Consider the following 25,043-nt stretch of genomic DNA (forward strand, 5'->3'; position numbering starts at 1 on the left):
TATATTTGATAAACGATTCAAAATTCATATTTATATATCAAAATTCATTCCATCTCGTATTAATATGATATCCGAGATAACAGTTTAATCAATTTTTTTATATTTTTATTTTAATTAAATAATTAATAAAATTATTATTTATAATTTTATATGACGTGACATTCAAACATATCATAACCACATGATATTTTCACTTGCACGACTATAACATGTAAATATAACATGATAAATAATATTTTAATTAATGATAATTAATTAATTATTAATTATAAATTCTAATGTATTTTTTATGCTCCTTGGGTCATGACATTATTTTTTTTATATGTTTGATATGAAACAGAAATCAATTGACAATGGGGTATCAGGTTTGGATTAAACCAGATTATCCTGGCATTCTATTCTCTAGCCTTCTGGGTGGTACAACTCTTTCCCTGAACCTTCACTTTCTCATTTATGTATTCCAGGTTTCCATTGTTCTATCCTGAAAGCCGTATCTTGCTGTCTATTCTCTTGCTAGGCATCTCAAGAACTATGTTTCTTGTTGGCCTTGAGTTTGCATTAGCTGGAATGGCCCTGGATTCTTATAATGGCATTCATGGGATTCATAATGAAAGCCTTAGCAATGGCATCTTGGGCCCTGGAAATACCATACTAGCAACCAATGCTGCATTGGCATGCATCCTGGGCATGTCTATCATCATCTGCAACTAATTTTCCGAAAAAGAAAAACTTGCCTAAGGTTTCTCTCTTCTGATATTGTCATAGAAAAATGATGGTGAATCCAGGCCTCCACCTGAAATGGGAAGTGCAGCAGCAAAAGCTGATGTTGTCCTGAAATCGCCTCTTAGACAGCGAAACAACAATGATTTGCCTGCATTAAGGCTTTGCAAACTCTATATCGAGTAAGCGCGCTGAAGATCAACTGATGGAATCAGCAGATTAGATGCAGGGGAGGAGGCATTGAATGTTAAAGACTGTTGACTTGCAACCTGGTTTCATATTGCACAATTAAGTGATAAAGATAAAATTTGTCAATTCTGTTACTTGCAGAGAAGTACAGTTATTCTACCAATGCATATCCTATAAGCTGGCAACAATGTTGGTTCTCCCAGCCTGCCTAAGAAAAAGGACCAAAATAGATAAAAGCAAGTAAAAAAGGAACATGAAGATCTTTTGCTAGTTTAGCTTATTAGGGGATCATCTCATGTTAAAAGAGCTCTAGTTTTGAATTACTAGAAAACTAATATCAACTAAGAAGATCGGCTTCCAGTTCATTTTTCTGGTCCTCCGCGGCTTGAGTCAGTTCCTTGGCTCTCTTAGCTTGGTGCTTCCAATCAGTGAAAACTAGAGTGCAAATCATCAAACACATACATGAGGCTTGTGCTGCAGCAAGCCCATACCACAACCCAAGGAAACCAATCTCTAATTTAAATGCGGCAAAAGCAGCAACAGGCAAACCAACAACGTAAAATGAACAAAAATTTATGCAAGCACCAACCTTAGGTCTAGCAGAACCTACCAGGACTCCACATGCCGCTGTCTGAGGACAGTTTCCAAGCTCACAAAAGCCCAATATAGGTAAGACAACTGATGTCAATGCAAGAACCTGAGGCTCACTTGTGTATACCTTTCCCCACACATCCTTTACTGCAATTGTGAAAGCAAAAGCTACTAGTCCCCATACCATAGCTATAATAAGTCCTATAATGGTTGTCTGCCGTGCCTGTGCGGGCGCTTCAGCCCCTAAGTCTTGCCCAACACGCATTGATAAACTTAAGCTTAGAGAATTTGGAAAAACATAAAGAACTCCCGTTGTTTGTATGAGAATTCCCATTGCAGCCACACTTGCCTCTGGATTATTAATTAACCCACATAGTAGCACCATTATCTCATACCACCACCATTCTAAACACACAGATAATACACTTGGAACCATGAGCGTCAGCAGTGGGTGCCAAACTCGATAGGATTTGGTTACGGCTTGACCATCCCAAGGTTTTATTGCTGTTTCTGAAAAGAAGAGATATGCTAGCAAAGCTAAACTTAAGTTTAATGTGTTGCAAGCAGAGGCCAGAGCAACTCCTCTAATCCCCAAATCCAAATATATTGCAAGGAAGTAGCTGATTGGAAGGTGGAGGATCATTGCACAAGTTGCAGACAGAAGGAGGGGTTTGATTAGATTTTGTGCCCTTATGAAAATTCTCAAAGGATGGAGGAGAGCTTGGGCAAGTAATTCAGGAATGGAGTATGTGATAAATACCTTTGCCACTGATGTAATGGTCTCATCCTGACCAAATGACAGAAGGATAGGCTCCATGTTCAGCCATAATAAGGTGATTGGAATGGCTGCAAGTAATAGGAGGCAGAGGGTCTGTTTAAAAGTTTGGCTAAGAACTGTCCATTTTTTGGCTCCATAAGCTTGGCAACATATAGGTTCCATCCCCATAGCCAGACCCTTGATTACAGAGTAGCCTGTGATGTTTGCAAATCCCATTGACAGTGAGCCTCCAGCCAACTCAATGTTCCCCAGATATCCCAAAAATAACATGGACATTATGGACTTGGAGTGCAAAATCAGGCCAGAAAGTAATAATGGAAATGCAATTTTCCCCAGTGATATCAGCTCGTCTGCAACCTGAGAAACGTACATTAGATATTAGGCAATGCAAAATCATATAACATTAGCAAGTAACCAACGCTGGAAAAATATAATGGATTGCTGAATAAAGCTGAAAATTCAATTTACCATGAATCTATCAAGTAAAAACCCCAGCTTGTTGCGCAAGATGAGTGCACTTTTCTGTGTCTTTTGAGATCTAAGAAAACTTTTCTTCAAGGCTCTTGCTTAAAAATTAAGATATTCTCTTAGAGACTAACTCTGGCCCTGAGAGATAATTAAATCTCTGTACACAGGTACTTGTTCTCTCTCTTGGAGCCAGCCATAACTTGCAAGTAGTTTTACAATGAATATCTGGACAAATTTGCTTCCGACTACTACGTTAGAAAGGCAGTTTCCTCTCCGCAGCGAAAGTGCAACCTCAAAACTTACATCTAATCCTCATAAATGAAACACCATTCCCCTCTTTGCAAGTTTAGGAAGTGTTTTAAGAAAATACAGAAGCATGCGCTGTTAATTCAATAGGAGTATCTAGATTAAGGAGAGGTATTGAAGGATTAGACGATGCACAACCTTCATTTGTTAAATGACTAACAATACCGAAGCACGTGCTGTGAATTTAATGGCATATATAGATTATGGAGAGGCATTGAAGGATGAGAAGAAGCACCACCTTTATTTGTTAAGTGAGTAACAAATATGCAGTCACAGCTATTACTTACCATTCTCTTGAATTTCTTTCCTAAGTTAGTATATTTTCTTCTTTAATGCTTTTAACGTATTTACCCGTATTACTACCATCTGTCAGTTAAAGTTAATACACTATCCTATAATGGAAAATCATCTGCCAAGCAGTCAAAGAATCTTAACCAGTTTTCGTTGTAGCTTCAAAAGCTGAAATAGACAATAAGAAAATTCAGGCACAATATCATTATCATAAATGGTTGGTAAAAGGAAAAGTATGAAGTCGAAAGTGATGAAGCTAATCTAATTCATGCTTGTTGTGATGAAGCTGGGTTAGGGGAGCAATAACTCTCTTCTTTGCTTGAGAATTCACAATTCCAACAAAGATTATAATCACTTTTTTTTTCCTTTTTTTTGTCAGCACGAGCAGTATATTTCTCCCTGAAGTATAGCTCACTTGAGAGCTGATAAGTTTAAGCCGTCCATATCTTGTATCTGTTTGGTGTTAATTGCCTTGCAGTGTTTCTTTGGCTATGTTAGAAAAAGTAATAAGAGAATCTAAATTGTGTATTGATAAATCTTAACTCATATGATTATCTAACATGCTAGTCTCAGGTCCCTTAAATGATATACATAACAGTTAGAGTCCATTCACTAACTAGAAAACAACTACTACATGTAGTACATTGGTGTATGAAATCCCCATATAATCTCAAGATGGAAAGAGAGTAGCTAGGAAGTTATGGAAAGTTAAATAGCATCTGTGGAAAGTTTCAGGTTTTTAGAAGGGAAATGAACAAGACAGTCGATCCACATTTTGGTGCAAAAATAAGGAGAGCAAGAATGTCACCTTAGTTTTCTGGAACCTTCCCAGAAATTTATTAAGGAACCCCCTTCCTCCGGCTCTACCACTATTGTAATAATCATTTTTATTTCCTCCATTGGAAATATCACTTGGCGAAGCTGCTCCGCATTCGCTTGGGGAGCACATGATTAGGAGCTCTGCAATCAAATGAGATAACAATTCTCTGGCTCATCAAGACTTGAATTTTGAAGGAAAGCATGTCATGTGTTTATGGTGAAACATGCACGTTAGACGTAGATTCAATTGAGGATAGACCTTAATATTTTCGTATAACTTTTGTCATATTCAATATTGCACATAGTTTTAGTCAGGTTTTTAGTACGTTAGACCTTGTAAGTATTAGCAGAAAATGATGAATTTCAGCATTGAGCATGAAAACAGAACAACAACATAAAGAACAAAATATCCACTGCCCCAGACAATTTGTCCCCTTGGATAGTACAAAACACGATGCTCTATAAAAACAAAGAAGATAGCATACTTAAGAATAGCAGTTAGACTTGAAACCTGGCTTATTTTGATGCAAAATAAGCCAAAAATTGCTTAGGACAGTCTATGGATTTGAGCTAAGCATTTAGCCGGCATATGATTGGGTACCAAATTGATATATTCCTTTGATGCCCTCTTCATCTAGAGGTTCAGTCTTTCGGCATTCAGAATATTTACAAATAATAAGTACAAACTGTCACAACGAGAAACCACCCTAGTGCATATATAGTAGTATTATCTACTGTCCCATTCAGAAAAACTGTCAATATCTTTACCATACTTTAATCTTCATACAAATGTTCTAAGAGTAGGCTAACTAAGACCTCGTCTAAACCCCATCCTCCTATCACCTTAATATGCATTAACGTACGTGCACACATGCGCATGCACATAATCCTTCTGCATGCTCACCATGTGAGTGAATATAACAGAAAAATGATAAGCTTTTGATTTCATTAGTTTGGTTTTCAACTGACATTTTCTTTTACCACTACTGCTACCATGTTTGATGCTTCACTTAGAGGTCCTAGCAAAGTTATTCGAAAGGAGAGATGCTACGAAAGGCCATTCTGTTGCGGTGCAACTGATTATTATCATGCTTGCTGTGTAGTGTAAAGCCAAGATCCTAGTGATTTGAGGAGGCTTAGAGTACTTGGAGGAGCTCTACAAGTAGCATTTGGGCAGTCATTGTTACAGTGGGAGGTCTTAAATCTTTGCTCAGGCGTTCTGAGAAACATCATATATGATCAACTGCTTGAAAAAGAATTCACAAGATCAATATATATATATAGTATTTAGAATTTGGGATAACGTACAGGTCAAATAAATGAGCCGTTTTTCATTAAGACTAAGCCCAACAGGAGCAGTAACTCTTCTTCTGGGTCCTCTATGGTTGTATGCTTTTCATTTCATGCTTGTATGTACTATTTGTACCTACGCCAAATATTGAATATGTATACGATAATTTAAAGTAAACCTTATAGTATCGGGTAAGCAAATAATTAATTTGGTTAAAAAATTTTTATAACCGAATTAATCGAATATGCCATGAAAATTAACCGAATCGAATAAAATAAAATTTTAACCAATTAATCAATTGATAATAGAATTAATCAAAATTTTTTGAAGCATGGGCTTTGATACTTTTCTTAGTTTCATTTTTTTATTTTTATGTTAATCAAATAGTAAATAAAATTAAATTATAAAAATTTAACAAAACTCTAATAACATTAAAATAAAATGTTTTAACACACAAAAATGAATGAGAATATACTTAAGCTTACCTTAAAAAAATTTTAAATCAAAACTTATTGAATTAATTGAGTTAATCGATCTCACTTTTGAATTAATCAAATCGTTTTAATTGAATTTAATCAATTAATTTGATTATATTTAATTTTAATAAAAAAATAACTCATCTTGATTAGTTGATTTGATAGGATGTTTAAGATAATTAATTAATCAAAAGAAAGTTTGGTGAAGCTTACTACGTGTCCTGTCCTATCCATTTGCCAGCCCTGTGGCCTGTGGTCGCACCCTGATTTCCGATTCCATTTCCTGCTTTCCCTTTCCCAACAAATCAAAGCCCAAACCCAATCCACTACCTCACCCGCTTGCCACTCTAGCCTCTCCCATCCCCTCCCTTATATAAGCCTCCCACCGTCTGACCTTCCTTCAGCTCCCCCTTTCACTCAGAAAAATCCAGTCTTTTTTTAAGCAAAATGGCTCTCCGTTCTTTAGCCACCAGGAAAACCCTAACCCTAGGGCTGAACTCGACGAGGCTGACTCAGTCTCGTGCATTGCAGACTTTCTCGCTCCCCGATCTTCGGTACGACTATGGCGCACTTGAGCCGGCCATCAGTGGAGAGATCATGCAGCTCCATCACCAGAAGCATCATCAAACTTACATCACTAACTATAACAAGGCTTTGGAGCAGCTCCATGAGGCTATCCAGAAAGGTGATTCTTCCACCGTCGTTAAGTTGCAGAGCGCCATCAAGTTCAACGGCGGAGGTATAAGTTTTCTTTTCTTTTCTTTTCTTTTTTATTGTTATTTTGGTTGAAAGATCAGCTACGTAATTCAATTGCTGTATAAAGATCGAAATTTTGGGACTGAATCGGATTAGAAGGGAAAGTGCGTTTCTGGTTGTGAAAAATGTTAAAAATGTAATTTTTAGTTAGCAATTAGCACAGAAGCAAGTGGTAGAAGTGCTATTTTACTCTTCTACTTCTGTTTGGCAAAGTTCTGATGCAGAAGTTCACTTGGGTGGAAAGTCAGCCCGATTGAAAGTTTGTTTTCATTCATTTCAGCTGCAATTGTTCTGGCAAGTAAATTTAGATGAATGAGTGCAATTTGGAGAAGAACACTATCCATTGGATAGTAGCATAGCTCAACTTTTCTTGGTGAATAATTCCTAGTAACTAGAGTCCAGGACAGTTAGCTGTAGCCTCTATTATTGTTCTCTTTCTTTTTTTTAATCCTTTGTTTGCTATTACGTTAAATTCACTTCATGTGAATGAGTGGTAACTGATGCAGGTCATATCAACCATTCAATTTTTTGGAAGAATCTTGCCCCTATTCATGTAAGTTTATATTTCTTAATCTTTTTTTTTTCTTCTTCCAGTCTTTTGTTCCTTGTCTCTCTTACCTTATGCCATTTACATGACAGGAAGGAGGAGGTGAGCCCCCAAAAGGTTCTTTGGGTTGGGCTATTGACACAAGTTTTGGCTCATTGGAATCATTGATTCAGAAGATGAATGCCGAGGGTGCTGCTTTACAGGGCTCTGGTTGGGTGGTAAGCAACTTGTTTTTTCTAAGGCATCACTTTTTGTTTTATTTTCTCATGTACCTGTTCATGAATGGTTTGCATCTTTCATTGCTTATTTTTGCTCCTCTTGTTTGCTTCCTTTTTATCTTGACAGTGGCTTGGAGTGGACAAGGAATTGAAGAAACTTGTGATTGAAACAACTGCAAATCAGGTATGTTTAAACTATTGGGGCTTCTTGGTTTGTTCACTTGAATGTGCATTTGCTTATTTCTATTGCCCTGCTTATTTTATAGGCCTATGATTTGAGGTTTTTTTTTCTTTTAAATAAAGGTCACTTGCACTCGGTTTCTATAAGATTGAATTCTTGTTAAGTTTATACTCTCTCTTGAGAGTTCCTGCAATTGTAAAGAATTAGAAGTCCAAAGTTTTTGGCAGGTGTAATATAATTTTGAAATATTTGCTGCAGGATCCACTAGTGACTAAAGGGCCAGCTTTAGTTCCTTTGCTTGGCATAGATGTTTGGGAGCATGCATATTATTTACAGGTAAATTTTGGCACTTTAAGTTGTGCATAAAAGAGATCTAATGTGAATTAAGATCAGTGATGATTAGCTCAATCTTTGTTTAATGGTGACTAAGACAATGCCAAAGTATCCTTGTTACATTAAGGATCCTCTACTTTGATTTTCAGAACTTTCATTGTTATTTTAATTTCCTTTGAGAAAAAATGGATAATAGTCTTGTCAGAAAGAATCATCTTCTTTGATTAGTCACATCAAGAAATTGAAAATTTTGCTCTGGTGGATCCTATTGAATGAGTGAATAGAGGGGGTGGCAAAAAGATCCTATGTTCACTTTATTGAGTTGCATATATAACCTTATGAGACTGCATAATATACCTACTATTAATGGCTGACAAGATTTTAACTAGACTTAGTTTCCTAATAAGAGAAAGCCACCTCATTTTTTGTGCATCTTGTGTGGTTAGGGATGTAATTGAGCCAAGTCAAGTCGGTCCAGTGTCAGGCTTGAGCTTGGCTTGATTAAAAACCTCAAGGCTCGAGCTCAATCAAGCTTAACCTTTTTGTGCTCAAGCTTGGCTCAAAAAATAATTGAGCTACACAAGCTCAACTCAATTAAGCTCAATTATAATTATTTTATATAAAAAGCACTAAACTCGACTTGAGTTTGACAAAAAACTCAAATAAAAGTTTAAAATATGTATATAAATGTTATATTTTATTTATATATGTATATAATATTAAAAAATTTAAAAGCTTGATAAGGCTTGTGAGCCTCTCTATTATACAAAGTTTGAACTTAGCTCGATTCATTACTTGAGTAGCTCGATCTTGAGCTCAGTTAGATAATGAATGAGTTGAATTTGAGTATTCTCTGAGTCGAGCTTGAATGGTTTATGAGTAGTTGGACTCGTTTAAACCCCCAGTCATGGTTAATGCAGTGTAGTTTCTTATATTTACCACCATCGTATAATTGGTTGCCCCAACCCCCTTTTCTCCCTTAAACCTCTCTATGTTTCTCATTCATATATCTTGCTTTGTACATATGTTACTACATCAGGGTGTGCATGAGGAAGAGATTAAAAAAATTGAGAATGTAGCTTATTTCTAGGTCTGCTTAAAGCAGTATTCTTTACAAATCATTTTGTCTCTCTTTGATTTCCTGATATACTGTTATGCGCCCCTTGACGATCTATCTTTTCATGTTGCAGTACAAGAATGTTAGACCAGATTATCTGAAGAATATATGGAAAGTCATCGACTGGAAATATGCCAGTGAAGTGTATGAGAAAGAATGTCCTTGAGCTAGGAGCCCTTAATGTACAGAGTTAAGAGGTACCTTATTTGCTGCCTTTTGGTTGGCAAATGGAATAACATGATGTATTCAAGGGCCCTTTTTTTTTCTTGTGTATCTCCTGTATGAAAGTCAATAATGTTGAGCGTTATGCTTAAGTCTATTGTAGCTACTTTGTGAATTATACATGACCCCTGTTTTCGGGTTTTTGCTCAACCACTTGAGTCAAATACCATTTCCGGAATCTTTTCGATCTGGTCTGTGTTTAGGGTTATGATAGTGCATTGAATGGTTATATCTTTGTTTGCCTGGTTTGTGCTCTGCGGAAGTGTTTTTTTGAGTTGGTTTTTGGTAATAATTTTGGAGATTTTGTATGGGGAGTGTTTTTTGGTAAAAGGGGAGGGGAGGAGGAAATGAAAGACGATGAATGAGTTGATTACTTTTGTTTACAAAAAGAAAGAAGAGTAACTCAGCCCGGCAAAGAACAAATGTTTGGGACTTGCATGAAAAGAGGAAAGAAGATAGGAATACTGGAGTTGGTCAAGGATAAGACTACGTAGTGGTGTTTGATCGTCATAAAAACCTAGGAGTTGAATTTTATTACTTAAACAGGACAGCCTTAAGCATAATGACCTCAATTCCTTGTTCAACAAGTACGCTCTCTGTCTTGTATGGTTGTACCCCTAGTTGCAAAAAGACTTTGTAATCTTGGACGGGCCCATTTGTTCTACACAAGTTCAAAACCCTTCATAGATACAAGGAAGAATCTCAATTCTCAAGTATAATGGAGCTCCTAAGCACAGCAAGTATCATGATACCTAATCCGTTCATTCATTTAAGATCAAGGATTAAGATTTAAGGTTTGATATCGGTTTAAGATTTAAGATTGGATATTGATTTAGGGTTTAAGATTTAAGATTTGATATCCTGAACATCCCAAATGCCATGAAAAACAAAGGGTGTGGAAATAGAAAGCTACTAGAGTTAGATCAAAGTGAAGAAGAGCAAAAGAAAATAAGAGAAGGAATCAAAAAATATTAAAGGCATCTTTACCTAACGTAATCTATTTTTAAGCAACAAAAAGCTTCTCAAAATGCTAGAAAACCAGGATGAAGATAGATAACAGACATTGATGCTAAGATCAAAAAGTTGAGCAAAATATGATCAAACCTGGATAAAATTGATATATAAATATTGAATTCAACTGAAAGAATAGAAAAAATAAAGGTATAAAATGATGTGATCAATAGAGAAAGGCTAATCAACATACCATAACCTTGGGTCATTGGACATTTCAGACAGGCGTTTCTTGCTCAACAGCGGCCTCTTTCTTCCCTGAAAGGCTGAGGTTCACGGCAAAAGTTATCAACAGAAGAAATTATTGACTAAGACAACAGCTGCTGTAGTTCATTATACCTGTTGCAGTCTTGTAGAATTATCCCACAACTCTAATTCCTCATGAATTGTGAGTGAAAAGAAGACTGTTTGTCGAACTGGAAGAAGCTATTCTGAGAAACGGAAAGATGGTAAAAATGTGATGCCACAATGAAAAAAATAAACATATGAATCCTCCTCGATCATGGGAGAAAGGGAACAAAAGAGATTATCTGAAAAAAAAAATGAAAAATACCTGAAGAAAAGAGAATTTGCCAAGCAACTCAGAGCCATCAGCCACGAACTCATTTCTCACCCAGTTCTCCCACTCTTCCATCGCATTACCTTCCGACCTCGCCTCCATCGGCAATCGACGCTTTCAACAGCCCCTCCACTGCCCTAATTTTTCAATTCAAATTCAATGTAAAAAAAAAAGGTTTGATTTATTTCTTAATTCTTAATTCAATTGCTTCAAACAATTAGAAGACGAAACTCTACCAAGTCAAGTTACACTGAGAGAAGTAGAAAAAGGCGGCGACCGCAATGCACGGCACAGGAACGACTCCGCATTTATGGGAATCATCCACTGGATCGGTGGATTTAAAGGAGTAAACTCGGTCGAATAACTCCAAGTAGGCTACCTCGGGGGAGTCAGAGAGGAGAAGGACCGGACGGCGGAGAAATGAGGGTGCAGCGTAAGAGGCGGAGCTCGCGGCCCCGCCGGAATTTTCAGTTTCGTCTTCCCTCATAGTGGAGAAGACGAAGATGGCACCCGCCCTAATTTAAATTCAACCTCTTTATATTTAAATTTAAAACACTTAAGACCCGTATCCGTTTTGGACTCCGGAAACCCGACCCGAGAAAATATTGTTACTTAACAAAGTTTTTTTTTTAAAGAAAATTTTAAAATAATATTAGTATACAAAAAAGAAGGAAAAATTAAAAAAATTGGAGAAACTGAAAAGAAAGAAGGTTATAGATACCAAATAAATTTCACAATAAGAGATAAAATTACAAATAGAGCCTTCATATTTTCAAAAATTGCAAGAGCATCCCAAGATCCGGAGGGGGAGTGGCCACATTTGACAGCCATATGTACTTCAATAAGGATAGCCATATGGCGCATAGCGAGCTCTTGAAATTTTTAGAGCCGTTTTGGGATTTTCTTTTATATATATTAATCTGTTGCTCATGCGATACGTTCGGAATGATAAAAAAAAATTTTCAATTGAGTTAAGAATGCTTTTGTGAAATAGATATAAAATAATTATTATATTATCATATCTAATTGTTGGTGTATATTGACACGTATAAAATATGTAAATGTTGTTATTTTAGTCACCATTACTTGTATTTTTTATTGTTAATTATTATATAATATCATTTCTTAAATATATTTTTAATGTCATATATTTTATTTTTATTTTTATTATAATCTTGTATTTTTTGTTTTCATTTCTTAATATAACTTTCTGTATTATATATTTTATTTTAATTTTTTTCGTTTAAAAGATAATAAAAATTTTATTGACAGTCACCTTGACTACTGAAAAAAATAAAAAGATATCATCGAAATCTATATCAAAAAATAAATTATAAAATTATAAAATATTTTTAACAAAATAACAAAGTTGAACGGTAAAATTGTCTTTAACAACATTATACAATGCAATGCAGTTTGATTGTGTTGGTTTTAGACTACAATCACACTACATTCATTGGTTACAATGTGATTCATTATAATCTTACATTATAGTGGTTTATTGCAAAATAAATATTGTAATATAATTTAATTGGACACATTACAGAGAATATGTTCTCACTTCCTTCCTACCAAACACTACTTAATGGCATACTTATACTTTAGCAAGAATATATATATAAGTCCATCATTTCTTTCTTTTTCTTTTTCCTCCATCTTGTCATGTTTGCAAATGGATACTAAAGTTTTGCCAATGGATATATTTAAGTTCTCTTATATTGTTATTTTATTAGTTAATATTTTTTATTTTAGGAAGTGAAAAATAGAGAGTACATTTAAATATAAGAAAACTTATTTTTTAAAATTTAAGATTTAGAAAAATTAAAATTGAACTTTTATGAATAACAATTGCATATTTTAATTTGATAGATAGAATTATATTATATAATTTGATTGAGTAATTGACATGTATATATTTTTTCTTAAGTAAATAGTTGGATTCAAATATTTTTAACTTTTAATGTAAAGAAAAGATAATTACATTTCAATTGTTATCTTAATATTTATTAAATATGATTTGATATTTAATAATAACTATTGAAAAACAAAAAAAAAAGTAATAACCATATGGAAAGGAGAAAGCCCATGGGCATTCCTTTAAATATAAGAGATATCGGCCTTGTCTTGCTAGGTAGGCTTTTCATGGGCACCAAGTGTATGAAATATGAGATATCAATCTAGGCATTTAGTTTTTCAAGTGGGGTGGGAACAGAGTTGGTTGCTTAAAGCAATGTGGCCTGTGACTGAGGCTTTTTCTATAACTTTGCCAAGTGTCAAGCAAATAAGCCTTTTGGAGCTTCCTTTAGATATAACAAGAATTTTAAATATAAAACTCACACAAAAATAAACTAAAGGGAAAACACATAATGACAAAAAGAAACATGAACAATACTTTAAATTAAAGCACAGGTCTTAAAAACAACTCAAAACTCAAAACTTGTTTAAATCTAAGAATTCATAAAAATTCAACTGAAAAAAATAAAAGCAAGAGGGTGCAAAAAACGAAAAGGAAATCGAAATGAGTAATTAATAATCAATTATCTATAGAGTAATGACAAAAGCGAAAATGAACAACGGTAAAATTAAAGCAGCAAAAAAAAGAATGACAAACATGAGAAAAGACCTTATGGAAAGGTAATAACCATATGGAAAGGAGGAAGCCCATGGGCGTTTCTTTAAATATAAGAGATATCAACCTTGTCTTGCTAGGTAGGCTTTTCATGGGCACAAAGTGTATGAAATATGAGATATCGATCCAGGCATTTGGTTTTTCAGGTGGGGTGGGAACAAAGTTGGTGGCTCAAAGCAATGTGGCCTGTGACTAGAACTGTCAATATGGGTTGTGTAACGACTTCTCCTCGGTCGTTATTGGCATCCGAGACCTCCGAAAAGACTCATCAAGTCCTGAATAAGTCTTTCTCGAAATGCCCATTAGTTCACTACATACAATCACCATCCCATATGAATACTTAAAACAATACTTTCATATCATAACTTGAACCATAAAGATAATAATCGATTCAAGCTTTAAATCATTTAATCACAAATTTATACATTGAAATCCACAATCTCCAATTATTTACTGATATCAATATCAATACCTATTTACAACTTATTGAACAAAGAGCTACGACTCGACCTTTAATAGCGGAGCGACTCCGGATAAAATGCTACGATATGCCTTTACCTATCTGCGGTGGATCATACGTACGATGATTACACGCTAGGCAAATCTCTGTATGCAAAAGGGGAAATAAGAGGGGTGTGAGTCTCATAGACTTAGTGATCATCATCGACCCCGTGAGCAGGCAATGAGGGAAAACAAACATAAAGGTGGAATGTTTATAAACCCGAGTAAGCATAAAAAATACATTCCATAAAACCAAGAGATTTGTTTTTATACCTTACAATTCTTAAAAATAACAATTCTCAAGTAAACATGTATGAAAACAGTTGTATTTAAGATACTAGAAAATCTTTCAACCTCAATATCCAATCAACAGTAAATCCAATGGCAAGTATAAGATAAAATGTCTCAAATATAAAAATGAGAAATAACCGATCACCGATGAATATGTAAATTTCACTTGCCATTAAATAAATAAAAATTTTCAAGTATTAATGCCATGCATAGTAAAATAAAATCCACAAAGAAACATCACCCTTAGGTAAGTTTAATATAGCCCTTAGGCTTACTCTCTCAGACATCATCACCTACTCATGAGAACTGCCCACACCACCATATGAACCGGGGCTTCAGGTCCCCCTTTGCCTACTAGTGAGAACTACCCACGTCACCAAATATAAATCGGGGCTTCAAGTCTCCCTTTACAATCAAATATAAAAAATTATTGCAATTTCAAGCATTTGCAAACCATAATAGTTTGTAAACAATATAATCATAAATCAGGATTATGCATAATTTATTTCAAAGCATGGCATATTTACCAAATCGGCATGCTAAATGAAATAAATAATTTATCATCAACTTCTATGAAACAAAAAAGGCTGTTGGCCTAAACATCACACAAACTTGTAAAGTATTATTTTAAAATGAAAACCAGTCAAATGTTTGTTTCCCCGTATTTAAAAACATGTAGATATATATATTTATATATTTTAAATAAAAGCGGATATAAAATCCTTGTCACAAGCACAAACAACCTAAGGCTTTCTACCAACTCATGCTGTTCACAATTTCGTCAGCTATCAATTGTAACATATATAATATTTCATAGGAAAATAATTTTAAAATCTAGCACCCACTCACCTCACAATAGCAGGATGCTACGTCTCTATTTCTTCTTACCAATCGCTCGTCGTTTCTTCCGACCTGCCACTGCAGTACACCACCTTTACTTACTTCTCTTGAATAGTGAAACCCATTATTATTATTATTATTATATATTTTTATTTTTTTATTTATTTTTTTAATTTTTTTTCTTCCTCTCCTTTCTTCCCTTACCGTCGGCCTTCCTTCCAATCGACGTTCCTCTTCTACTTTTCTTTCTTTTTCTTTTTTCCTTCCCTCTCTCTTTTTCTTCTCCCTCTTCCTTCTCCTCCAGCACCGCTACTCTCCCTTTATCTTCCTTCTTCTTTCTTATTCTCTCTCTTTCTTTTTCTCCAGCATGCCACTGCTCTCCCTTTCTTTTCCTTTTTCTTTCTTTTTCTCTCTCTTTCTTCTTCTCCAGCACGCTGTTCTCCCTTTCTATCTTTTTTTTCCTCTTTTCTTCTCCTTTCTTCTTTTATTTCTCTTGGTCAGCCCCACCTTTTTCTTCTTTTTCTTTTTTTTTTCCATTCTTTCTTGTCTCTTTAGGCTGGCCCCCACCTTCATTTCATTTCTTTACTTTCTTTTCTTCTTCAATGGTCGAGGCCCCCGTTACGGGGTGTTAGAGGTTGGCCCTACCCAACCCAGCCCAAGCCCTTGTGGGCTAAGAAAACATGAGCCAGGTAGGGCTAGCCCATTTTTTATATGGGCCATGAAAACTTCAACCTAGCCCACCCCTTGCTAGCCCATGGGTTAGGTTGGGTCAGCCAATTTTTTATTTTTTTAAAAAAATTATTTTTATAATTTTATAATAAAATTATTTTATGATTTAATTTATAAATTAAAATTATTAATTTGATAAGTATAGATTAAACACATTAAAATATATAAAATAAATAATATTATTGGTAATTAAGTTATTAATTTTATATAATTAAATATATAAAATTATTTATTTTTTTGCCCCACAGGGTTGGACAGCCCCAACCTACCCCAACCCACTGATTTGGTGGGTTGGCCCATTTAGGCCCGACTCAAATATGAGCCTAAATTTTTAAGCCCAACCCATCCCATATTTGATAAAACATGGGTCGGCCTAATAGGCTAAGCCCATTTTGACAAGTATACTTGTGATTGAGGCTTTTTCGATAACTTTGCCAAGTGTCAAGCAAAGAAGCCCTTTGGAGCTTCCTTTAGATATAACAAGAATTTTAAATATAAAACTCACACAAAAATAAATAAAAGGGAAAACACATAATGACAAAAGGAAACATGAGCAGCACTTTAAATTAAAGCACAGGTCTTAAAAACAACTCAAAACTCAAAACTTGTTTAAATATAAGAATTCATAAAAACTCAATTGAAAAAAATAAAAGCAAGAGGGTGCAAAAAACGAAAAGGAAATCGAAATGAGCAGTTAATAATCAATTATCTCTATATAGTAATGACAAAAGCGAAAATGAACAACAGTAAAATTAAAGTAGCAAAAAAAAGAAAGACAAATATGAGAAAAGACCTTAAACTAAAAACTTGTTCTAACCTAAAAAGTGCTAAACACTGAAGTGAAGAATAAAAAGCAAGATAGAACAAAAAACAAAATAGAGATATGGCAGGAACCAATAGGTTAGACACGGCACCAATCTCAAACCGCACACGTCGACAAGGCATAGAAAATCCAAAAGCCAAAATGAAATCCCAAAAAACAAACACAACACTAAATCCAAAAAACTGAAACTCTCTTCTCGAAATTTAGGACAAAATATTAAAAATTCATAATTTCCTGTCGTTCCCCAAGCCGACCCAAGAGCAAGCCTGAAGTATAATGTGGACCAGAGGGAAAGCCGAGAATGAAGGAAGCTGAAAAGATGAAAACGATCAAGTAGATCTAAGCCAACCCGAGGCGTCAAAGAACAGGGGATGGGAATGAACAGAGAAATACCAAGCCGGTCAAATGACTTACTAATGTGGGCAATTTGGGTTTTGCTTCAAAACCCATGGCAAAGATTTCAAACCCCTTTTGACAAGTTCAAAACTCCTTATTAGAAAACGTAGCTCTTTTGGCGATGAAGAAAAAAGATATGAGTTTGACTGATGGGGAAACGTGGGTTGACTGGTTTTTTTGTAAAGTTGGACTTACTAATGAGTTTAGAGATTGAAAACGTGGGAATTGCTTGAGTCGACACGTGGGTAAAGGAGGAAGCCCCCTTAAGGCTTCCTTTTACTTATGTTATAGACTAGAAAAAACCCCACTCTTTGTTGCGGGTCTATAAATCTTTTTTAAATAATTGGTGTAAAAAATTTTGTCAAAAAGAAAAATACAACACAAACTGTTTTAATTAGTCCAAATACATAAAAATATCTTATAATAAACTTAATATTATTGTAAAAAGAATTATGTTTATAAAAAATCGAGTTTTTATCATCATTGCCTTTTCTTTTGCAATGATATTAATGATAATGTAAATCATGTTAAATTCTAATTCTATCCTAATTGTTGCATCATTGTAGCTTGTGATAGATTTCACAACATTATTAGTTCTTGTACAAAAGCTTAGTTGGCTTTGTCATAACGAAGAAGGTATGAAAATTCAATCTCGAAACTTTACATTGAGTTTATTTCATCAATAAATAGAAAAAAAATTAATCTTTTTTTTTCACACCATGAACTCCATTACTGTGATCCAACCATGATGCAAAATAAATATCAACCCCTTTTTATTAAGAACGATCTTGGTCTAGCCAATATCTTATAAAATATAACAAATATTATGGTTCATAACATATATAATATGAAACTGCAAAAAAACCAAATCACACCAACAAATTTAATCTCTCAATGAGACCAATAATGATAATTATGACCACGACAAAAAATTCAAATCTGAATTACATCAGCAAATACCAACTACAAAAAGAGAGGAAAGGAAAAGGCAAAGAAATTCATCACTAATTATTCAAAAATTTTACTGCAAGTGTTAAAAACATTAGACAACAAAGAAGTAAAATAGTGCAAAATGAATCACATCACCCCTACTTCAACTTTAATGACAACGATTTCCTATCATCCTTAGAGAATGTTCAACAAATTCTTAATGAAATAAACCTAGGTGATAGCTTGAGATTGCGACATTTGTTGTCCTTTCAATAACCTCCATGTTTATAAGCACACACAAAATAGAAAAAACGTTGAAATATTTCAAAGAAAAGTGATACATTGATTATAACCAAGATAATTTTTTTTTCTAATTGGAATAAAAAACTAATAAATCAAAAGAAAAATTTTTATAAACAGCTTTTTTTTTGCAGCTACCACACCTAAAACTTCATTTCGGTGATCCCCAACTCCAATGAATATCAAAATGCATATTTCAGTGTGAATATCAAAATGCATATTTATCTTGCCTTAGTTTTAAATTTAAACATTTAATAAAACAATTATCAAGTAAATGTATTAATGCTTACTTGCAGACACTATAAGTGGTGGCTTTAATGATTGAGTCTTGATTTCATTTATGAAATCACGGTGAAGAGCAAAACTCTGTAGATACACATGCATGAAGAGGATAAAATGACAAAACTCAAATAATATACACAGTTAAAAATATGCATTAAACTATAGATACTAAAATCATTCACCTGCATGCCACAAAGAATGTAAACATAATTAGTAACTATAAAATAGAATAAACATAAAAACAGAGAAAAAAATTAGAGAAACATGAAACCATTTACATCGCTATGAAAGAATCAAAATATTGATAAATGAAATAACAAAATAGGAATATATTGAAACTTGTCACTGCTAAAAAAGGCACCAAAGTTCGACAAAAGCAACCAAAATACATCGAATCTGACCCACACCTAGTAGTAGAAGTTCACTAAATAATTTATGAGTAATAAAACTAAAATATCCAAAAAAAAAAATAAATCCACAAATGTAAAATATTAACGAGCCTTAAAACCCTAACCAAACAGTGCTGGAGAAATGTAAGAACGAAAGAGGTGACAAAACCAGAGAAACATCAAAAAGACACCAAAATCAAACAATCTCAAAACTTCAACCACCTGAAGAACCCAAAATGCATAAAACAGATACAAAAACCCAGAAAAATGTAAGGTATCGAAACCAACACAAATACAGGAAAAACACATCCAAACCAAAAGGTTTAAAAATCTCAATCGGTTGAAGAAGCAAAAAGGCTGCACAACCTGAAAAATGTAACAAATCCAAACCAATAGAAAATAAAAGATGAAAGAACAGAAGAGGCACCACAATCGAAGACAAAAAACCAAAATACCATAGTGAAGCAAACCAAAGAGGTAGAGAGAAATAAAATGATGAAAAAATCGTAGAAAACCAAACATGAGAAAGGAAGAGGCAAAAAGAAAGAAAAAAAAAACAAATGAGAGAAATGTGAGAATGAAAAATAAGAATGGGAGAGAGAAAGATAAGTATGAAACAAGAGATAAAACCAAAGAGACAGAGAGAGGAAAGGAAACTTCTAGGTGGTAGGGGAAAACTTGAAATGCCCCTTCCCTTTCGATCAAAAACCCAAGAAACCCATCCTTTACACATAAAAAATCAAAATGACCCCTAATTTATACACAAATTCCCAAATGATACCAGTCTCTTGACTAAAACCCCAAAATGCCCTCCATACAGAGACAAATTACAATGCCACATGTCATTCCCTGAAAGTCCTTTATAAGTAAAAATCATAATACTTAAAATCATATTTAGCCACATGTCATCCAAAGAAGGCGACAACGTGATTCAACTTGGAAACCCCTTTTGGGCTTCCTTTTACTTATGTTATAGACTAGGATTAAACCCCGTGTTGTGTTGGGGTGAAATAAAAGACCATTTATTTGATTGAAGAGAAAATTGAGTTACAATTATTAGCATTTAAAGCAAAGTTATGTGTAGAAAAAAAAAAGCCAAACATGAGAAAGAATCTTAAACTAAAAACTTGTTCTAACTTAAGAAGTGCTAAACACTGAAGTGAAGAATAAAAAGCAAGATAGAACAAAAAACAAAATAGAGATATGGTAGGAACCAAAAGGCTAGACACGACGCCCATTTCAGACCACACACGTAGGTAGGGCGTAGAAAATCCAAAAGCCAAATGAAATCCTAAAAAGCAAACACAACACTAAATCCCAAAAAATGAAACTCTTTGACCAAAATCTACGATAAAATATTAAAAATTCATGATTCCCTATCGTTCCCTAAATCGATCCGAAAGTAAGCTTGAAGCATAACGTAGACCCGAAGGGAAGCTGACAATGAGGGAAGCTGAAAAGATGAAAACGATCAAGTAGATCTAAGCCGACCTAAGGAGTAAAAGAACAGGGAATGGGAATGGATAGAGAAATACTAACAGGGTCAAATGACTTACTAATGTGGGCAATTTGGGTTTTATTTCAGAACCCATGGTAGAGATTTCAAACCCCTTCCTTCAAGTTTGCAGGTTCAAAACTCTCTCCTAGAAAACGTAACTTTTTTGGCTATGGAGAAAAGATATATGAATTTGACTGATGGGAAAACGTGAGTTGACTAGCTCTTTTGTAAAGTTGGACTTACTAATGGGTTTAGAGATTGATAGGGAAATGTGGGTTGACTGCTTTTTTATAAAGTTGGACTTACTAATGGGTTTAGAGATTGAAAACGTGGGCATTGTGTTGGTGCAAGTGGGGTTTAGATGGAATTCAAGGAACTGGCAAAATTGACTTTAAGGTGAGCCTTTTAATAGATACTATCTTTAAGACTTATTTCGCCCCCACCACTCGATATGCAAAAAGGAATAATGCGAATAGCCTTAGGGATACAATGAAGGCAATGTCAAACTTCGTGTTGCACTTTACGAGAGTAGACCGTTAGATGCACCCGAGGGTTTTCAAAGTTGTTTGGCTTTAGAGCCTACTTTCTGCAGCAAGTAGATTATAAGGAATTTGAAAGCTTTTGTAGATGATGGGAACTTACGTGTTTATGTTAAAAGAACACAGCACTTTTCTTGCTCTTGATATTTTTATACTTGCTTTGTATTTGATTTGATGTGTCAAAATGATTGGCACCAAGCCCTTTATATAGACTTGTAAGTGTCTATTCTTCAAGGACGCAACATTTTCATTAAGACACCTTTTTATCTAAAAGGCATTTTTAAATTTTGTCAAACATAATTTTTGGATAAAGATATTGTTTCAATAATCATCTTAAGAAAAGATAACTATTCATTCCATAAATTATAACCTTTGAGTTATAACTTGAAACAATAACTTTCCATATTTAACTTTTGAGATATGGTGTTTTTTCAATATGTCTCATGACTTTTAGATGTCATTTTACCAAGAGACATAACCATTCACATGAAAACTGTGAAACCTCAACTTCCATAGACACATAACTAGAAGTAGACGCGATAACACAAACTATGAGTAATTCCATCATTTCTTTAGTGAGCTCCTAGATGTGGGTTTTCTAATATTATTAAGGCTTAAGTAGGCCTAAGGAGTAAATGAATTATGTATATAATGATAAATAAACGAAGAAAAAAGAAATAATGATAATTTTCATAATAGAAGCAAAATGGTCATTTTTCATCTCAAGTCAAAATTTTTAAGTTTTTATGAACTTGAGTATTTCTAGACTATTATGGACTTTGTCTTAGTGTCAAAAGAGTAAAAAGATTGCACAAAGGATAAGAGGAAGATAAAGCCATCTTGTTAAGGGCATTTTTGTAAAATAAGTAAAACTTGGATAAACTTTAGATATAAATATCTATTTTTCAACAGTTTCTTCTTCTTCCTTCCATTTCTTCTCCCCTTCTTACGTTTTCTTATCTTTCATGGAAGCTTGCTTTGAAACCTCCATAAATTTTCTCATGGCAACCCCAAAACTTATGTTTTTATATACCTTGTTATAGGATTTTTCATGCTCTTTCACTTCTACACTTCAAAAACCCTCAAAAGTCTTCCCTAATACTTTTTCTCACTAGTTGGACATTTTAGAGAGAGAGAGAGAGAGAGAGTATGTCCATAATAGCTTGAGAACTCTTAAGAAAGAATTCAACTACAAATCTACCAAGGTGAGTAATGAATTAGGGTTGATTTTAGGTTGTTGATAATGACTAGTAATTGGAGTTGTGAGTTGTTTTATTTTTTTTAAGTTTGTTTTTTTATTTCTAGTGTTACTAGAGTAAGGAGAATAAATAGCCAGTCAAAGGGTTGTTGGAAGTTAGTTAGGAATAAACAGTAAAGTTTGAATTAGAAAATAGCTTTTGGAGTAACATTTATGTAAATTGAGTTGGTTGTGATATCATTATGTGTGATAGGTTTCAACGAGGCCCCACACTTTCACTCGGAGCATTAGTCGAAGTTGGAGTCGATCCAAAATCATTAACAAAACCAAATGAGTGAACTTGCATTAAAATGTTTTGGGTAAATGTATATATGTTTGAATGAATCACTTAAAATATTTTAATTGATTTTTCTTCAAAATGCACACGGGAACAAGTCCTTGATGAAACATTTTTTTTTATGTTGTGTTGTGAAATGTGACTGTGTGAATCCATGTACTCCTTTATTATGTTGATATAAACATATATGTGTTATACATTGAAAGGTGATATTGTGAATAAATATAGTCGTGCATGTGCACAATGTGGGAGAGCACATGTCGGTGATGACAGGTGCGGGAGTGTGGATGATGATATTGCTTGTGCGCGATGTGGTGGATGCACATGATGGTATTAGCTATGCACGATTTGGGGGATGCACACAATGACTCCGGTTATGTGCGGTGTAGGAGTGCACATGAGCTGACTGAGGCGGTGGTGGTGTATATGCTTATATATATATATATATATATATATATATTTACTATATAGAGAGAGGTTTGGAGTTAATATGTGATTGCTTTGACTGTTGAAACTTGATTATTGTCAAATGTGTTTAAGCTAATTTTCGTTGCAACAGGATTGGATTTATATAGCAATGAAAATTTCCCCTAACTTCATCTGGCCATATTCTCGCTGCAGCAAAAATGAATCTCATTGCAGCGAGAAAGTCTAAGGTTGAGGGAGGGTGTGCACTGGCTCTGTTTTCGCTGCATCAAGAATGCATTCTCACTGCAACGAGAAACTCTCGATTGTTTTCACTACAACAAGAAACTTTCGAGTGGTTCAAAATTTTGGTTCGAATTTCGTTGTAGCGAGAATGGCTTTTCGCTACAGCAAGAAACCCTCTATTTTGCTTGTCTTGCCTGGACATTTGCTGAAATTTTCATTCTTTTCAACTTCATGGTTTATCATGGATTTTCAATGCTAAGGAATTAAATAATCATGGGTTGAATTAAAAGGCTTTACAAGAAATTAAACTAAATTGCATTGTTTGTAACTAAAGTGCATCATGTTTTCAAAATCTATTCATATCGTTTGCTTGTTCCCTTCTTATGTTCACTCACTGAGTTTATACTCACTCTTTTAAACTTCATGTTTCTAGATTCGAAGGCAGTTGGGACCTAAAATAAGACGTCCACTTGTATTCACCATTTGGTAGGTATCTTAGTATTCAGTAGTCGTACCCTCGTCCAAGTCACTCCCTTGGTCATCGAGAGTTTGCTGCATGTGTACATATACACTTGATGTAAATCTCTAAGATTTATGCTATAAACAATATATGTATAATTTGGATTTGATAATGCCATTATTGGATAGCAAATGTACGACCATATTTTGGATAATATAAATGTAAATTCTTGGTTGTCATAATATGTTATTACGGTATTTGTAGTGAAAAATTACAAATCATGGCTTTAGGAATGTTTGAAGAAAGTATGAACTTGATTACATAGAAAGGTTTGCTTGGGCTTAGTGGGCTGTGCCCATTAGGCCCATGCACCAATCGTGGTCCGAAAATTAAGCTGTGACAAAAACCTGCTTATAATCCAATAGACACTATGTCACTTTATATGACATAACCTTTGAGCTAAGATAGCTTATCATTATGTGCCATAACTTTTGATTTTGAAAATACAGCAACGCATTACCTAAGTTGACACATGGGTAAATGAGGAAGCCCTTTTGCGACTTCCTTTTACTTATGTTATAAATTACTAGAAGTAGTTTGCATTACACAGCTGATTTGTAAAATTTTTAAAATCATTGGTGAAATAAATTTATTTGAGAAAAATGATATTTTTGTATGAGGGGTTTGTGTTACATTTTCTCAGTAGATTTAGAAATCTGATGATAAGATATAGAAAAATTGTTTATAAGGGTAAACAATTAAAATATTAACTGATAAATGCAAAGAAAAAAATTAATAACAAGAAAAATGATTGTGGCATGATATTGATTGAGCTATACATCAAAAAATAAAAAATGAATGTTGCAGCATTCTTTTTAAACCTATATGATTAAAAAGAGCCATGTTGTGGCAAAACAAAGAAACTAAGAGAGATTTTTGCTATGTTTACAAATAACACTATGAAAAAAATATGTTACATAATATATAACAAAAAGTGAACTGTAATCAATAAGTTGATATCTTCAACAAAGTTTCTTGTGTACAAAATTAGTAGTACAAAGTAATAGATAATGTTGTAATCATTTTATACATACATTGATAAAGTAAGTAGTTTTAAACGATAGGAAATGAGCAAAATAGTTTCAAAGGCATAGGAAATTAATCCAAATTCAATGAAAATAGAGAAAAAAGTTTAAGACGATTTCATCTCGAAAAGAGAAAATTTGGCAATAATCCAAGTTGGTTAAAAGCAATAAAGGCTTCATTCTTTAATTGAGGTCAATGATGGTCTATGATTGTAGTTAATCAGATATAGGTTTTGGAATAGTATAACTTTCATTAGCATTAAAAGAAAAACAGAAGCGTTACTTAATATTT

General features: G+C 34.0%; 2 protein-coding genes across 5 annotated transcripts; one reads left to right on the top strand and one right to left on the bottom strand.

Moving 5' to 3' along the window:
• Window positions 1-960: 960 nt before the first annotated feature.
• On the bottom strand, window positions 961-11,372 carry LOC18587488 (protein DETOXIFICATION 53-like). Of its 4 annotated transcripts, XM_088802665.1 has the most exons (7): window positions 11,110-11,372; window positions 10,868-11,010; window positions 10,654-10,745; window positions 10,508-10,580; window positions 4,152-4,303; window positions 1,499-2,635; window positions 1,244-1,383 (listed from the first exon to the last, which is right to left on the bottom strand). In XM_088802665.1, the coding sequence occupies exons 4-7, from the start codon at window positions 10,521-10,523 to the stop codon at window positions 1,360-1,362; spliced, it is 1,329 nt and encodes a 442-aa protein (XP_088658791.1). In that variant the 5' UTR covers window positions 10,524-10,580; window positions 10,654-10,745; window positions 10,868-11,010; window positions 11,110-11,372; the 3' UTR covers window positions 1,244-1,359. The 4 variants fall into 4 exon arrangements, with proteins under 4 accessions (XP_017984893.2, XP_017984896.2, XP_017984897.2 ...); XM_018129404.2 differs by having other exon boundaries at window positions 961-2,635; XM_018129407.2 differs by lacking the exon at window positions 4,152-4,303 and having other exon boundaries at window positions 961-2,635.
• Window positions 6,246-9,558, top strand: LOC18587487 (Iron/manganese superoxide dismutase family protein). The gene is made up of 6 exons (XM_007011278.3): window positions 6,246-6,668; window positions 7,192-7,238; window positions 7,325-7,450; window positions 7,578-7,634; window positions 7,890-7,967; window positions 9,155-9,558. The coding sequence occupies exons 1-6, from the start codon at window positions 6,377-6,379 to the stop codon at window positions 9,245-9,247; spliced, it is 693 nt and encodes a 230-aa protein (XP_007011340.2). The 5' UTR covers window positions 6,246-6,376; the 3' UTR covers window positions 9,248-9,558.
• Window positions 11,373-25,043: the final 13,671 nt, after the last annotated feature.

The sequence above is a fragment of the Theobroma cacao genome, chromosome 10 (assembly GCF_053813885.1).
Source record: "Theobroma cacao isolate CCN51 chromosome 10, ASM5381388v1, whole genome shotgun sequence".
Taxonomy (NCBI): Eukaryota; Viridiplantae; Streptophyta; class Magnoliopsida; order Malvales; family Malvaceae; genus Theobroma; species Theobroma cacao.

Excerpts from the sequence above, each read along its gene's own strand:
- LOC18587487 (XM_007011278.3), top strand. The coding sequence starts at position 6,377 with ATGGCTCTCCGTTCTTTAGCCACCAGGAAAACCCTAACCCTAGGGCTG. Across the intron at positions 7,239-7,324 it reads AGAATCTTGCCCCTATTCAT|GAAGGAGGAGGTGAGCCCCC; the intron begins GTAAGTTTATAT and ends TTTACATGACAG. Across the intron at positions 7,968-9,154 it reads AGCATGCATATTATTTACAG|TACAAGAATGTTAGACCAGA; the intron begins GTAAATTTTGGC and ends TTCATGTTGCAG.
- LOC18587488 (XM_018129404.2), bottom strand. Across the intron at positions 2,636-4,151 it reads GAAGGTTCCAGAAAACTAAG|GTTGCAGACGAGCTGATATC; the intron begins GTGACATTCTTG and ends TACGTTTCTCAG.